We start from the raw sequence: 17,593 nt of genomic DNA on the forward strand, positions 1-17,593 counted from the left end.
ACGATGACGCTCGACGCTGGATTCGAGCGTCAAATCTGGTCACGTGATAGATTTTTTAATTTCCGCGTCGAGTGAAAAAGCTAAACTGTGTTTAGCTTTGACGCTCGACGCTCAAAGGGGTTTTTTCGTGGCGTCTGCGGCTGAGGACTAGTAGGTGGCGTGCCTTCATTTTTTTTTTGGTTTCTGCTCCTTTGGGAAGGAGCAAAGCGCCTTCAACCCTGCCTTTGGGTTATATAGCGAGATTGGCGTGCCTTCAATCCAGTGGTTAGGTTATATTTCGCGTCCCTCTGAATTTTTAAACAAATACTACGTTTACGCGAGCATTATTTCTGTAGTAACTTGCGATAAATCACTCGTTTACGCGGAAGAAATTATTGTAAGTTACTACAAAATCCCGTTTACGCGAAGAAAAATCCTGTTTACGCGTGAAGGAATTATCGTATTACTAAAGAAGTAACGCTCGCGTAAACGTAATAAAAGGCCTGTTTGTTACGCAGTCACATTGATTTCAGTATTATTTTAAATATCTATTATAATAAAGAGCAAGATGGATTCCCAAGAGGTAAATATAAAAATTATAATGGTATTAATCTAACCTCCAAATATGTTTTTTTTTTTACAGAAAAAATAGAATAATTAATGACATTTTTTTTACGTATATTTAGCAAATTCGTGTTGTGTATACTTGTGGTTTGTGCGAAGAAATTTGCGAGAAGATTCCAGGTCATCCCTGTCTAGAGGGTTACACCAGGCTTTACATTGACCAGAATCACAACTTTTACTTCATGCTAGGTATGTGATGTATAATTGTTTTTATTTTAAAGTTAATTAGGCAAATGAACAACAAAAATTAATTTTACAGATGATGGAAAAAGTATCGTCAGGCAGAGTATGATGCCAGGCAACAAAGAGGCAATCGTTATGGATAATCAGGAGAATTTAAGTCCGAATATCCGTAAGTAAACAACATGTCACGAATTTTAGAATATAATTTTGCTAAAACTTTTGGCTGTGTCCGCTTATCCGGCAACGCATGTGAATAAACGTCCGTTTTTTGTTCGGCAAAATCCTTTTTAATTTAGTCAATATTTACGAACATAAATATATTAATGTCCTGGCAGGCAAGAAAAGATATATCGTCCCTCCGTTCTTTTTATTGTCCACATATTTTTACGTATTTGCCGGCGTTTTTAGCACATCCAGTTATCCCCGCAAACAATGCGGGGACTTGATTAAACAATTTTTTTCGGTTTTGCCGCGAATTTATTCTGTCAATCCAAGATTGAAATAATAATATTACTGTATTTTGTTTTCTCCCATGTTGCTTTTACTATCAAATTAAGTCTTACGAAAGTAATTGGACGTTTGCCGATGATTACGATAAAATTATATTAAAAAAAAAATTTCGCAAATAAAAAATAAGAATATAAATGCTAAACATTAATTCAACAGTATGGTTGAGTAGAAAATGATAAATGTCAATAAGTTAACGTAATTTTATACAATAATTAGAAATTTTAATGTTTTATTGCAAATTAATATTTTGTGGATAAATTTCCAGAATTCACATTTTTAATATTTGAAAAAAATACTGCAGTAAAATTAATGTGATTTTGTACAGTAATAAGAAATTTTAACATTTTATTACACATTAATATTTAATGTATAAGTTATTCAAAACTTATTACCAATGCAAAGTTTAAAATGTAAAACATTAAAATTCCTGAATACTACATAAAGGTATATTTTCGTACTAACATTTTATTATTTAATAATGAATTGTCAAAATTTATATTTTTATATTTTATGATGCACAAAGTGAACTGTGATTAAGAACTTATTAAGAACTTCGTAGTTTATCATGTTGACACAGTCTGACACATACGGTTTCTAAAATCAAATGACGATAATATTTATGGATTAGAATAGATACATGAACATACAATGCCCAAATGAGAGATCTGCCGTTCAAGCACGAGGGATGTAAGTCGAGATGTAAGCTTGCGGGATAGACAAGCCGAGCCGATTCATTACCTCGGTTTCCGATTATCAATGGGCTCTAATTTAACCGGGCTAACTGCCTAATTAACTTTCTGCCCCGTGCAATGTATCGCGCGAGTAAAAACGGTCTCAGTCAGGATCGTACGAGGGGAGAGTGGTTTCCACTTACCCTGCCTGTCTGTCTTATCCCGTCTCATTGCAGAGATTACTGTCTTGGCAAAATCCCCTTAAATTTAATCAATATTTACGGACTTTATATTTGGACATTAATATATAGTTATTCGTGCGGTTGCCGCACAACCAGACACTTTGAAAATTTTTTGAGAATGACAAATCCTTGTAATTCGTCATTTTGCAGCTGAACCGGTCAGACTCTCCAAAAAATCGACTGGAGTACCCATCGCGAAAACTGCCCGAAACAAAAAATTGACCGATGTAGAAGTGGAACTTCTCATCCTGGAAGTGCAGAAACGGACTCCTTTATGGGATATCTCATCACCGTTGGAGAAAAGAAATCGAGAGACTGTACGGCGTCTCTGGAATGAAGTCTCCGTAGAACTGAATAGTGAGGAATAATATGTCTTTACATAAGTGATTTGAGCCTCGTCTTGATTGTAATTTACCGTTATAGGCAAACTAAATAGAGCAAAAGCTCAAAAAAAAAAATTTAAAAGCTTGAGACACATTTCGAAAATTTGTTCAAACTGAGCAGCATGCCAGCGGTTCCGCAAGACCTGACATCAAGGAGAAGTGGAAATATTACGACACGATGGAATTTCTGCGCGATTCTTGTCTGTTACGACCGTAATACTTCTTTTTTTAAATCTTATTAGTGTTGGTTTTATAATAATAATGATAATAAATTATTACAATTTTTTTGGTAGAACCCACACAATGGTGAGTCAGGATTTGCAAGAAGAAGCTGATCATACAACTACACCAAATGATGACGACAGAGATGACATTAGCACCATAATATCAAGTATGGGAAATTCATAGATATTTTAATATAAAAATCGTGCAAATTAGAAACTTACACGTTGCATCATTATTTTATTTCGATCATAAAAAACCTCTCTGAGCAAGAGGATCTTTCAATTTTTGTTTCCTCCTGGAGGAAGCTTCGAGAACGAAATTGATTTGAACTGATGAGAAAGCAATGGCAAGTTTCTAATTTGCACGCTTTTTTTATAAAGTTTGCGTGAAAAATAAGTTTTTTACAAATCTCAATCCCCTGAAAATCTAAATTTTCTTAGCAATTTTATATATACATATTTTTTATGATGCTGTATTAGCGTACAAAAATGTAGCCAGCTATCACAGAACTTTCCAACGTAAAAACACATTTTCTGAAAACTTGAACCTCCTTAAAATGTTTCATCAATTTTCTTAAGGTCAAATACCAGTATCCTTCTATTTCTTTCTTTTCCTTAGAGTAAACAGATGAATAATAATAATAATAATAATAATAGCAATAGTGATAATAATGGCAATGATGATTATGTTACAGCTTCAGCAGACTCACATAATAGAAGATCTCGCAGAAACACAGTCACAGATGAAAAATCTGCAAGCGCAATGAATAGAATCGCAGATGCCTTGTCTAGAGAGGAGTCAAATGTCGTTTTACCAGCGCCCCCTCCATCGGATGAAGTTGACGCCATGTTGCATGCAGCAGGACTTCAATTGCGTCGACTACCGTACGCGAGACGGATGGAAACACTTTTGGACATCGTACAAATAGTTCACACTCGAGTGATGAATAAGGAAACGCAATAAAACGAATATCGAAGAAATGCAATAAAAACATTATATTTTTGTTTAAAATATAGTTTATACATTACTTATAAAAATGTAATAGTTTAATATATTAATATGACATTAAAGCGTGCAATACAAGTGCAAAATTCAGTTGTGATTTTTATTTAATCCTTTACCTATAATGAAACTGCAACGGGTGCTTCAAATTTCTTTACAGCAGAATATTTACATAACCGAACAGAGAGCGTATTAAAAATAAAGTATTAATCTTACTTAAAATGTACTAAGCTATTCCATTATCGCTCAAATTAAAGGGTTTTAGTTACGATTATATTGCCAGAATACAGCTCCTTCTCCATTGAAAAAATTAGAAAATTCTTCCCTAATAGCTATGGCAGATCGGCTACTGTTATGGTTACCGTAAATACTAACATCTTGGAGAGCCGAATCCCCTACTTCTTGTCTCCAAGATGCAGGAATTAAATCGTTAGAACCATATTGATCACCCGTATTTGGTGAAATATATTCATTTGTATCGTCACGCTTTCGAAGCCAATTATGGAGACATATGATGGCCTTTAATCATGTTGATTGTGTTACAACAGTAGCATTGATGGGTCTTTTAAGAAGTTTTCACTGACTGACCAATATTCCGAAGGCATTTTCAGTAGTTTTTCGAGCACGGCTGAGACGATAGTTAAAAATACTTTGATCTTGGCTAAGACCTCCTCTGCCAGGATGCGGCCGAAGTAAGTAATCACTTAGTTGAAATGCTTCGTCACCGACAAGAATACGATACGGCAAAGGCATTCCATGATCGTCTGTCAGCCGTTCTGGTTTCGGAAAATTTATTTGTCTCTCATTGAATTTTTGGCCCATTATGGAATCTCTAAAAATTCCGCCATCACTGCGACGGCCATAGGCACCTATTTCGACTAACGTGAATATATATTTGGCATCACAGATTCCCAACAATACAATGCTGTGAACATTTTTGTAATTAAAATATGCGGAGCCAGCATTGTCAAGACCACGGTCGTATACACAGGTCTGGCAACTCCGGTGGTGGGGGGTGACTCACTTATTGAAGCTAGTCGGGCTACTAGATCGCAACGACAGCGGCGGCCAGACAATGAATTACAAAACGCGCCAAATTTAAGTACGGTTATAACAAGACAAATAAAGAACGCGATGCTGACTAGCGGGCAATAAATTCGTTGTACATGCAGGCGAGCACGATAAATATGACCAAGTTTTATTATACCGTGATTTTAAGTAACGTTTAGTCGAGTGTTTTTAGCTACGGCATGAGACATTTTGATGATATTGGTGTTTGATTCTGGATGAATCATTCACCAATGAATCATTGTTTCGAAGCGGTCGGGAATGAGGAAGTCTGAGGCGAGTGAATCGAACGAGTCGAAGCTCTGGTAAAAGTGAGCTTTATTTCTTTAATATATATACATGATAACTTAGTGCATCAGCGCGTGAATTGTGGATAGGGCTTTGTCTTTAGATTTGTATTGTGCAGGCGCACAGGGGCGCCGCGCCGGGCTTCTCAAAAAATACGGTGGTCTAGAGCAAGAGCCGGTGATTGGCTGCTCGCTTAGCCACTATGAGTGTTTCGCGGTTGTTATTCGCGTCTACTGATTTTCCCGGAGTCGGGGGAGTTCGATCCAGGGGCAACTCCGGGATTTCAAGGGAGGGCAGGGCCGGTGCGGTTTTCGTCTCCCTGCTCCTTTTCTTCTTTTTCTTGCGTTCCTCGGTCTGGGTGCCCACAGACCTCCAGGAATTTGGAGGTAGAGGCCTTTCTGCCCTCGGATCGCCAGGCACTAGTGTCAGTCCTGGTGGGCGTGTGATTCGCCTGTGCGACTCGGGGATCGTCACCCTTATTAATGGCCACCACAGCTCTGGTGGAGGTGCCGGTCCGGCAGCGGTTGGTCGTCGTGGTGGCGAAGGCCTCTTGGCTCTTCTCCTTGGTCGTGGTCGTCGGCGGCCTCTGCTAGAGCGGGCAGAGTTGCCCTGTGCTACTACCACCACAGACCGAACTTGTCCAGTTTGGCGGGTGGGAGGGGCAGACTCTCCCCTGCTCAATAGCAGGCGCAAGTCGGTGGCACGTCGTTCCGAGGAACGGTGCGAAAATTCCGCTCGCTCCAGGTTGGAGCGGAATATGCAAGGTTCGTCTCAATCACGGTCGCTACAGCCGGTATATTTAACGCCCGGTATATTGTAGCCTCAACGTGAGAGAAGAGAACGCCCAGCAAACGCAAAAGGATTAAAAGATATTAAAATTTTTAATACCTTTGAATCCCTTTTTTGGGGGAATTAGATGAAATTAGATGGGATTCGAAATGAGATGGTCCAATCCCATGGAATCCAAAAAAGAAATTTTCAATTTCATCTAATCCTATGGAATCTGTAAAGGTTATGGAATTGCATGGCATTAGATGGTTTAGAAAACGTCTCGCGCCTCCTCCGTAAGGGCATTACACGCACTACTGCCGACGGGCAATTAGCCCAAAAATGAGATTTGTAAGATTTGTCAGGCCCCGTAGGGGGTCCCTTTACATAGCAGTCGAGACGAAACTTTAAACTCGAGAAGATGCCCCGGCGATGCGACGCCTAGCGGCGTCGACGCAAACTGCCGGTAATGCAAATACCGCGCGGGCGTGTACTATTAGTGGCGCGTACCACCACAGAGTTCAACACGGACACTTTTCAATCCCTATCCTGGCATTCAATGGTATTCATTTTATTGTCAGAATAGACGGAATTCAATGGAATTCAATACGGAAATTTTTAATTCCTAGTTTGGCATTAAGTGGTATTTATTTCGTTAACGGAATCAATGGTATTCAATAGAATTCATCACGAAACTTTCCAATCCCTAACCTGGCATTCAGTGGTATAATATTTTTGTGTCGGAATTGGATGGGATTCAAAAAAGACAAATTTTTTCCAAAATAAGGAATTCCATGATATTGAAACTATTTCAATCCCTTTTTTGGACAGAATGGAATTCGGAAAGTCCTTAATTGAATTCCTGGCAATCCTGTTTTAATTCTTTTCAATCTTTTTTCGTTTGCTGGGGTAGGACCACTTTGCACAGAATGCACAACTAAAATTGTACCTTTTCCAGAATGCTCTAGTAATAACTGATGCCCATGTTTCCGTCTTCAATCTGTTTTTGCTTTTAGACTCATCTGGCTTAATTAATGACCATTCTTCACTCGTAAGTAAGAGATCGAAAGAGTCACATTCCTGTAGATTTTCATTTCGTATGTCCTCTGGAACATAATCATCGTCTGGTTCTGAAGTACACAATTCTTCATGATCAGATTCTATTTCATCTATTTCATCTTTAATCAGATAAGGTTTCGTTTCCGGAGATGTAAAAATTCCTTGATTACGTCGAGCTTGTGCCAAATCCCCTTGTTTGTCATACCTCACGTGTGTATAAACAGAACGAGGTAGCCACCTTCCATCTAAGTCTTGGCTCATTGTTTTCCATAATGTGTCTCCATATGGTGGAAAATCGTTTGTTGCAAGACGATGAATATGTTTTTCGATCAACTCAATAACCTCTTTTTGAGACACCTTTGGTTTTCGACCCGTGTTTGAATTGAAGTTCTAGAAAAAAAATTATTAAATATCTTACGGTCAAGGATTAAATTATAGACACTTCACGTTACATAAAAGAGAATTATATAATAATTTATGTATGAAAGAAATAAATCAAGGCAGGAGGAAGGCGAAATTTGTATAGATCTATAATTAAGTCTTCCCTTCTTATATGTGTTACTAAATAAACAACTAAATAATAAAAACACGTAACCTTTTTTAACCTTTTATTATAAATAATAAAACCTTTTTTATGGTTAATCTCTAGAGGTTATGGTAATCTCCATTACAATGTTTAACAATCATCACGTAGAGCTAGTAGTCGGTTGTCTTTTGTTTTCTGAATAGCTTTGACAATAAAAATGGTACTATTTTCAAAAGTGGAAGCGCGCAATTTCAAATGTTCTTTTAAATTTTTTCCTTCAATTGTTAAAATATTTTGGCAATATTGTAAACTCTAGTTCAAATGCAAAATTTTATTAAGAATATTTACTGTAATTGTAATTTTCAACTAAAAATATAATTTAACGTGTAAAATAAAAAAAAGTTAAGTTCTATTGAAATTGTATTGGAGACATGTATTATTTGAAAATTGTTTCTTATATAAACAAAAAATGATAACAGGCCTATTCAATTTACCATTAGGCAGTGTAATATAAACATTTTAGCAAAAATAACTGAGAAAATAAAATACAAATTCTAAATATAAATGCCCGGCGCAATATCTATGTAAATCCGTTTAATGTGATGGTCACAACGTATCGTAATACTTAAGTGCTTATAAGTATGAAAATTTCAATTATATAAATAAATTACGTTGAATCCTTGTTCTAAAAACGTTTGATCGTTTAGTGTTAACAAACTTGTAAATCCGACAATTTTTTATAATGCTATCCTTATTTTATTCCTTTTTCCATAAAGGTCGATTTATCTAATAACTCATAACATGTATATAAAACTCATATAAATTATAAACAATATAACTCATATAATTCTTTTGACTAAATATATATTTATTTTATAAATAACTTGAAATTTTTTTCAATCCTGTTATAAAACAAGGATTCAACGTACGTATATTCTTCACAATAGTGATTAAAAATAGAATTAACCATATGACAATACACGCGATTAATAATTGGATACATTAGTCTTTGGTAAGCTTTTATGGCAGTGTTTCATTTCCCTACCAGCGCGGAGGAGTACAGTCTTGCTGATTAATTAAGGACGGTCCACTACGTAGCAGCATAACAAAAATTTCTTTAACGTGATAAACTTGAAAAGATATGTATCTTTTTAATTAAAACTTCTTACCTCCAAGCAATGAGAGGTGCCAATCTCTCGGTCAATCTCTGATAATATCTCTCCAGCTCCATAATCCCGCTGATCGAGACCAATCAGATTCTTATTGTGCCGCAAAGCGTCGAGACACTTTTTCTGGAAATCTTTCAAACACAAACGAAGCTTGTGCTGCAATCTGGTCGGCTGCGCATTTTGTTCGCGCAAACCGGAAAGAAACACGACCGCTACTTCAGCGGGTCCTTGATTAACCGTCGTGCCAATGCAACCTTGAAGGACCATTTGCAGCATCTTTGCGTCAGGTGGTTCTTGAGCGGTTGCAGCAGCCACCTAATTAAGATTACATAAAAATGTATTACATGTGTACTGTAAAAATATTAAGATGTGAGAAATCGATCAATACCTCGAGAGTCTTCTTCTGTATGTCTTCAATTGCCACTTCGATGGGACTCAGGACTATCTGTTTTCGAGCCACAACTCAATTTCTGGTTTTCAGATATGGGAAATGTGTCGTCACCGTCAATATAGTCTTCCGTTTACACCGTTCACATAATTCACCGTAAGCTTTGCCACCAGGAGTAAAAGATGTCGCATAAACAAATCGTTCTAAAAACAAAAGCCATTATCGAAACAAATTGTTAATTACTGTATAATTAATTACTGTTATCACAAAAAAATATTTTGTCTAAATCAATACTCACTCATGTTGAAATTCCGATGAAAAACTGTAAGTCTGTGTCTAAGCTCGTGTGCTTCGAAGTACGGCTCCACGTAAGTGATCTGTACATAAGCTTTGTCCGGTTCCAGCTTGCTAGGATCCACAGGATTCGAATCCTTTATTATAACTATATTCTCCGCGCCGAATCTCTCGGCATAAAAGTTCTCGAGTCTCGAGAATATTTCCAAAAGTTTTGTTAAAATTGGCTCTTTGTAAACAAACTTTTCGCCGGCGAGATCGCCGAATCTGGCGCCATAGAAACCAACTCTGAAGTACGTCCCAAAGACACGCTTGCCGGCCAATTGTTCTACACGCGTATATGCCTCGTGAAGTTTACTAAAAAAAAGTTCCAAAATAATATCTTATGCAGTAAATTTGAAAAAGATGTGCCCTCCATATCATACTAAACAATTTAAATTTTCTTACCCGTGAATGTTAGTTAATTTATTGTAGTCATGTGCAGCTTCTGCTATAGGTAGCAACGCCCTATAGACGTCAGAAATAGCTTCGTACATTCCAGTTGCGTGAAAAAAGCTAGGCGCGTGCTCCAAAAAACCCGTCAATCCACTTTCTGAAAAATCAGGGTTTAAGCAAAGCCCTTCTTTCCTTCTGATTAGTACGTCATCGCCGACGGCGCTCTCCTCTAAAGCGTTCGGTGTTACGGCGTTCACAGCAACGGCTCCTACGGGCCGAACGCCGTCACCAGGTTCGAGTAGATGAAGATATTCCACTACCAGAGCGGCACTGTGCACCAAACACATTGCTGCTTCCGTGTGATTTTTCCTTTCCATGTGCTGCTGCGCCATGTTTGCGAGCCAAGTCAGGCGAAGATCAGGCGATCCTTGATAACCCTTGGCGATTCTAAACAAAATTTAGATACATCCCTTAGCTCGTTATGTTTACTTTGTGTTAAGTAGGCAATTCTTATATATTTAGTATGTTCATGGTCGCGCTAGCGACACCCTGCGTTTTCCGTCTTTGTGCTTGTATAGCTTCAGGTTGAGCTGGCACTTCCGCCTCGTAAGCGTTACGTTTTGTTCTCTCTCGAAAGTTCGACAAGAAACTATGTAAAGCTATAATAAAGCTATCTTATATTTATAAGCTGCAATAAGTGTTTCCTTCATTCCGGCTTTGACAATTGATTACATCGGTTACTATTAAGATATCTACACAAAGATATCTACAGGTTATGGGCCCAGTCGGCTAACCTCGCTACGGACTCGCTTGTAGAGAAACGACCTTTGTTATAACGATGGAAGAAGACAATAAACATCGTGTGCCGCTCTTCGATGGCACGAATTATAATAATTGGAAGTTCCGTATGGAAGTACTGCTGGATGAAATCGGTTTGAAGGAACACATCGAATCTCAGATCTTAGACGGTGAGATAACGGTTGGAGAAACAGCAGAGGCGTACAGATTGCGGATGACAAACTTGAAGAAGAAGGATACAAAATGTAAGTCTCAAATTATTCAGAGAATAGCTGATTCGCATCTTGAGTACGCGAAAGACAAGTCAACTGCCTTTGATATTTGGACGGAATTAAAAAATGTATTTGAACGTCGAGGCGTAGCAAGTCAACTGCTTTTGCGGAAAAGATTATTATTAATGAAATTTAAATCTTCAACTGAATCTTTGTCGTCGCATCTGCTAAAGTTTGAATCGCTTGTTCGACAGCTTAAGTCCACAGGAACGAATATGGAAGAAACAGACATAGTGTGTCATCTGTTGTTAACAATGCCTTCGGAATACGACGTTGTGGTAACGGCGTTGGAAACACTGTCGAAGGAAGCACTGTCATTGAGTTTCGTTAAAAATCGCCTACTGGATGAAGAATCTAAACGAAAAGGAGGCGGTAAACCAACAAAAGGCGATGTTCACTCTACAGCATTTACTTCGTCAAGCGATAATCGGAAAAACAATATACGTGATACTGGAAACAAACAATTCAATTACAGGTGCTACAACTGCGGTGCATACGGTCATCGACGATCGGAGTGTAAAAAGCCGAAGCAACAGCCAGATGGAAGTCGATAAAATAAAAAGGAAAAGCAGGCGAACCTTGCAACTGATGATGATAAAACTGCAGTCAGTTTTTCAGCTGTGATTAATAACGAGAGGAATGACAACGGTTCTACCTGGATCTTGGACTCAGGAGCGTCAGAACATTTGACCAAAGATGAGAAGCATTTGCAGAACGTTAAGTCATTGGCTCAACCTACCAAAATTCGTATTGCAAAAGCAGGTGTAACATTATCGGCAAATAAAGTAGGTACAATTTCTGGTAAAACTATTGTTAACGGGAAAGAAGTTGAAGTCACTATTAAAAATGTTCTTTACGTACCTGGACTGGAATTTAATTTATTATCGGTATCGAAACTTGAAGCAAATGGTTTTAAAGTTGTTTTTGAAAACAGAGAAGGAAAGATACTAAAAGATAATCAAGTTTATGCAGTAGCTCATCGGGGTCATCAGGTCTACGAGTTGAAAGTCTACAGTCCGACAGGAATTGCAACTATCGCGCACGTGAAGGAAGATGCTAAAATTTGGCATGAACGCTATGAACACATCGGATTCAATAATCTGAAAAAGGTCGCTGGAATGGTGGACGGAATAGATCTACGAAATTTGGAACTAACAAATGATAAAATTTGTCATACTTGTGTTGAGGGGAAGCAAACTAAGTTACCTCATAATCAAGAGAGGCCAAGAACAAAACGTCCATTGCAGCTCATCCACAGCGATCTCGTTGGACCTATTACACCCGAGTCACGTGAAGGAAATCGATATATACTCACATTTATCGATGATTATACACATTTTACAGTTGTGTATTTACTTAAGAAGAAAAGTGAGGTTTTTCACTATTTCCAAATCTATGAAGCCATGGTTACTGCGCACTTTAACTTAAAGATCAGCAGATTTCGTTGTGACAACGGTCGGGAGTACACTTCGAGAGAAATGATTCAGGCGTTCCAGAAGAAAGGGATTCGTATCGAGTACACCATTCGGTACACGCCTCAACAAAATGGCGTGGCCGAACGAATGAACAGAACAATTCTCGATAAAGCACGGTGTATGATACTTCATTCGCAGCTAAGCAAGAGTTTTTGGGCTGAAGCAGTTTTAAGTGCCATTTATATTATAAATCGTAGTCCCACAGTAGCGTTGGAAGATGTAGTTCCAGCGGAACTATGGTTTGATAAGAAGCCTGATGTAAGGAAATTGAAAGTTTTTGGATGCATTGCGTATATGCATATTTCGAAGGAATTGAATCCCAGAAAGTTTGATCCCCGCTCGAAGAAGTGCATCATGGTAGGATACACAGATAATGGCTATCGCTTGTGGTGTCCGGAGGAGCAACGAATAATTTGCAGTCGGGATGTTATCTTCGACGAAACGAAATTCAAACACCCTCAAACATTTGTTGAAACAAACGTTCAAGAAGCGTTGAAATCTGAACAAGAGGAAGAGGAGTTCGCATCAGCTGTCGAAGAGGATCAAGAGCGAAGCTTGTCGGAAACAGAATCCATTCACACGGAAGAAGAGGAAGAAACTGCAGATAAATTTAAAACTACAGATGAGCAATATACAGTACCTCGTCGAAGCACTCGTAAAACGAAGAAGCCTAATTATCTCCAGGATTACTGTGTGTTGGCCTTACATGCCGAAAGCTATGTTGAAGATATTCCGAATTGCTATGCTGAAATCAACTCTCGTGATGATAGAGAGGAATGGCTGAAAGCAGTACACAAGGAACTAACGGCAATTCAAGAAAATCAGACTTGGAGTTTAACACAATTACCCAGTGGAAGGAAAGCAATCGACAACAAGTGGATATTCAAGATCAAGCGTGATGAAGATGGGAATATCCAGCGATATAAGGCACGACTTGTGGTGAAAGGTTGTCTACAAAAGAAGAGTTTTGACTACAACGAGACGTACGCACCAGTAGCGAGACTAACTACAGTAAGAATACTACTGTCAACTGTCGTTAATGAGGATCTTCATGTGGATCAACTAGATGTCAAAAATGCCTTTCTTCATGGAAAACTTACCGAAGACATATATATGAAGCAACCGGAAGGCTGTGAAGATGGGACATCACGAGTATGCAAGCTTAATAAAACACTATATGGACTCAAGCAATCACCGCGTGAGTGGAATTCTGAGTTTAACGAATATATGAAGAAAATTGGCTTAACTCAGTCAAAATACGATCCATGTTTATTCTACAAAGTAGACGGAGAATCAAGGATTTATCTACTGCTGTATGTTGATGATATCATCATTGCTGGAAACGATCGGAACCGAATAAACGAACTTAAACGCCTATTGGAGAAACGTTTTTCCATGAAGGATCTCGGATCACTGAGGAATTTTCTCGGAATCAAAATAGAGAGACACGAGCATGGGATGAATCTCAGTCAATCAACATACATTTCAAATCTACTTAAACGTTTTGGGATGGAAGACAGCAAACCTGCAAAGACGCCAATGGAAGCAAAATCATCAAGTGTCACTACGTTCCAGACGAATGAGACCGAAGACGAAAGAAGACCGTACAGGGAATTAGTTGGCTGTCTTATGTATGTCATGCTGAACACAAGACCAGACATCAGTGCTGCGGTGAACTATCACAGTCGGTTTCAGGAGAATGCAACCACTGAGCACTGGAAAGGACTCAAACGTATCCTTCGTTATTTAAAAGGCACTATTAATATGTGTTTAAGTTTTCAGAAAAATCAAGGTTCTTTGATCACAGCGTACGCAGATGCTGATTGGGCAGGAGCCGTGGATAGGAAATCAACAACAGGTTTCCTAATCGAGATCTTTGGTAATCCAGTCTGTTGGGTAACAAAGAAGCAGTCGACGGTTGCTCTGTCGTCCACCGAGGCGGAATACGTGGCCCTTGCCATGGCATCCACGGAAGTAGTTTGGGCGCGAAATTTCCTGCAAAAACTTGGCTGGAGGATGGACAAACCAGTTACAGTCTATGAAGACAATCAATCCTGCATACATTTGTTAAACAAGTGGGAACACCAAAGACTAAAACATATAGATGTAAAATTTAACTTTATTAGAGACTTGTACACTGATGGCGTTATTAATGTAACATACGTTCCTTCTGAACAACAAAAGGCTGACATTTTAACTAAAGGTGTAGTATTAGCCAAGTTTAAAAAATTAAGAAGTTTTTTAAATTTAAGATACTATTAGTTTGTTTGTACTAATGTAAAGTTTATTTGTCTAAGCAAGTTTTAACTAATAATCAAGAATGGAGGGGAAGTGTTAAGTAGGCAATTCTTATATATTTAGTATGTTCATGGTCGCGCTAGCGACACCCTGCGTTTTCCGTCTTTGTGCTTGTATAGCTTCAGGTTGAGCTGGCACTTCCGCCTCGTAAGCGTTACGTTTTGTTCTCTCTCGAAAGTTCGACAAGAAACTATGTAAAGCTATAATAAAGCTATCTTATATTTATAAGCTGCAATAAGTGTTTCCTTCATTCCGGCTTTGACGATTGATTACATCGGTTACTATTAAGATATCTACACAAAGATATCTACACTTTGAGTACCACGTCACTCAGATCTGAGTGACGCATAAGTTCTCGCAGGGGCCCTATCACCCATCTATGGGTGACGATTTTATTCACTCAAGTAGAAACAATCTCGTTACTTATAAATATATTGAATAAAACCTTATTTTTGCAGTACATTGAATATATATTTAAAACAAAACTATCAAAAATTCACTCTTGGGCCCCGCAGAGATCACGCTCGAAATGTGCTTGGCACTCGAAGTGTTTAAGTTAAATTGTTTGCTAAGATTCAGAAATCTTACCTATACATTAGATCCAAAAGCATTTCAGATTGAGTAGTAGATAATGTAAGACTCGCAAATATTAGCTCCACTTCTAACTTTAATTGCAGACATTTTACGAGAATTGTATGAACAAAAGGTTCTGTAGGTTCCGGGGCAACACTGATTTCTTGCCACTCGTCGTCAGGAGAAGTCGGAAGAGCGTAAAGCGGAAACAAGGCTTCCTAAAAAACAAATATTTAATTATTTAGTCAAATATAGAACAATAAATACAATATTTAATATTTAACATTTATTATTCAATATTTTATTAAATATTTAATAAAATATTTAATTGCGGAATGTATGAGGATAGTCTGGGGTTCAGAAGGTTCGACGGTTAAACGGGACACTCTCAATTTACTCACGAGTGAATTATCGTTAATCTCAATATCCATATTTACGTCACATACACAGAATACAAAATAAACGCCGACAGAAAGATGATCGATCCGACGGACCGAAGGCCCGTTAACGGAATATAGTTTCGAGCACCAGCGGATTTCGACTCGCACGAGCGTAACAAAGCGCGTAAACGAATGAGAAAGAGGGCGGCGCGTGACGGAACGGAGCGTTGATCAGCGCAAATAAAGAGATCTTGAAAAGCGCGAATATAGAACGGAGATCTTGAAACGCGCGAACGAAGATCTCGCTGCGCGCGATGACGCAGATTTTCGCTGCGTCAGCTGAAAACACTTCTTGGGCCTGCAAGGAGAGCGTGTTCCACGCCAAAACCAGCTCGCTCCCAATAACACGGGAGGCCGGTATCCAATTAATTGTTAATCTTTGGATAATCACACCCGCACATCCTAGTATTAACGCAGGAAAACAGCGGCACAATATACGGCGCGAGCAATCCCATGACCGATCGGTCTTTATCGCAGGCCCGTCATACAGGAACTAAATTCGCCGGATCGTCGCACAGCACGCAAAACCTTCGAATTCGGAAGCGGCGCAGGTATGCGAGAGCATGACCAGCGCGTGATACGATTGTAGGAGACGCGTGTACGCGTGATCGATTACACGCTGTTGTTGACTTACGGACTCGTTGTCTAAATATCGCGGAATAGAATATATCAGCAACGCCGAATCCGGAACAATATTTAATAAAATATTTAATAACAAATATTTAATAAATATTCAATATTTAATAAAATATTGAATAACAAATATTTAATAAATATTCAATATTTAATAAAATATTAAATAACAAATATTAAGAATATTTAATCAAAATAAAACGGACAAACTTGCCGTTTTATAATCCTATACCTGTCGATCCTCCAATCTTTTATGCTCGTTCATCTGATCGATCGTTTCGAGGCAAACACGATCTAACAAACTCGGCAGAAGAGGGTCATGTTGCGAATGCCGCAAATCCAGACTTGCCCAAGATCCTCTCGGAGTATCTCCGGAATTGGACAAATCATCCTCCTCGTTCGGTGATACACAGCCATTTGCATCTTCTTGATCTACCTAATTAAGATAAATCGCTTTTACTTCCTGCTTATCACAAATACATTAATTTTATCTCCAGCACTAGATACCTCGAAATCTTGTCTAGGTGTATCATGAAGCAATCTGTCTCTGGCAATAGGTGAGATTCTACCTTTGTATTTACGATATATTATGACCCAGTCTGAAGTAAAACTCTCAATGCATCTTTTCACATAAGGCGACACGGTATCACTGAAAGCCAAATGATCAAAATAAAGAATGGATGCCAAGTTTTAAATAACTGTATTGTAATAGCGTTTCGACTATTTTTTTACATTGATTCGTGCGATACTACTGGCTCCTCTGTTCGAATCTTCCTCTTTACGACTCTCAATTCGACGTCTCTCGGTGGAAAATCTAGTATTGGTTTTAAAGGATCACGGTCCAGCACTGACTGATGCTGTCCCAAGAATTCCTCGTAATCAAGTGGTTCTAATACCTCGTACAGGGACATCTGCGTATAAGAAATTAAATATTAATTTACTCCAAGATTATTGGCAATCTCTTTATATGCCAGTTTTCCAAAGAAGACTGCATACCGTGGAAAAAAATCCTGATACACTGCTCAACAAGAATAGGAAGAATACACAATAATAGGAAGTAGAAGTGGCAATTTGTCGCCTCACATCGGCAACATGCTGTTTGCTTAACTTGAGAGAAAACGCACGCTGGACCGAAAACATTATAAATGTCCCAGCAAATTAATCCGACAAGATTCTGTAACTGTTAAATGCCATATCGAAATAATACTTAGTCGTGGTTATGTTCTCAGTTGAATGTATGGTAATTGTTTTTATTTGTTGTAATGGCCTTTTAAATGCATTAATGCAGCA

The 17,593-nt window shown here is 38.4% G+C and overlaps 1 protein-coding gene across 1 annotated transcript; it reads right to left on the reverse strand.

The window, feature by feature from the left end:
- Positions 1-8,513: 8,513 nt before the first annotated feature.
- Positions 8,514-17,482, reverse strand: LOC112462595 (dedicator of cytokinesis protein 7-like). The gene is given in 11 exon segments (XM_025028466.1): positions 8,514-8,618; positions 8,698-8,757; positions 8,759-9,012; positions 9,086-9,288; positions 9,384-9,736; positions 9,827-10,261; positions 15,246-15,448; positions 16,536-16,739; positions 16,811-16,952; positions 17,036-17,214; positions 17,300-17,482. Coding segments are annotated over 11 exon segments (2,226 nt in total). The 5' UTR covers positions 17,444-17,482; the 3' UTR covers positions 8,514-8,569.
- Positions 17,483-17,593: the final 111 nt, after the last annotated feature.

The sequence above is a fragment of the Temnothorax curvispinosus genome, unplaced genomic scaffold (assembly GCF_003070985.1).
Source record: "Temnothorax curvispinosus isolate PA1 unplaced genomic scaffold, ASM307098v1 QBEX01012567.1, whole genome shotgun sequence".
Taxonomy (NCBI): Eukaryota; Metazoa; Arthropoda; class Insecta; order Hymenoptera; family Formicidae; genus Temnothorax; species Temnothorax curvispinosus.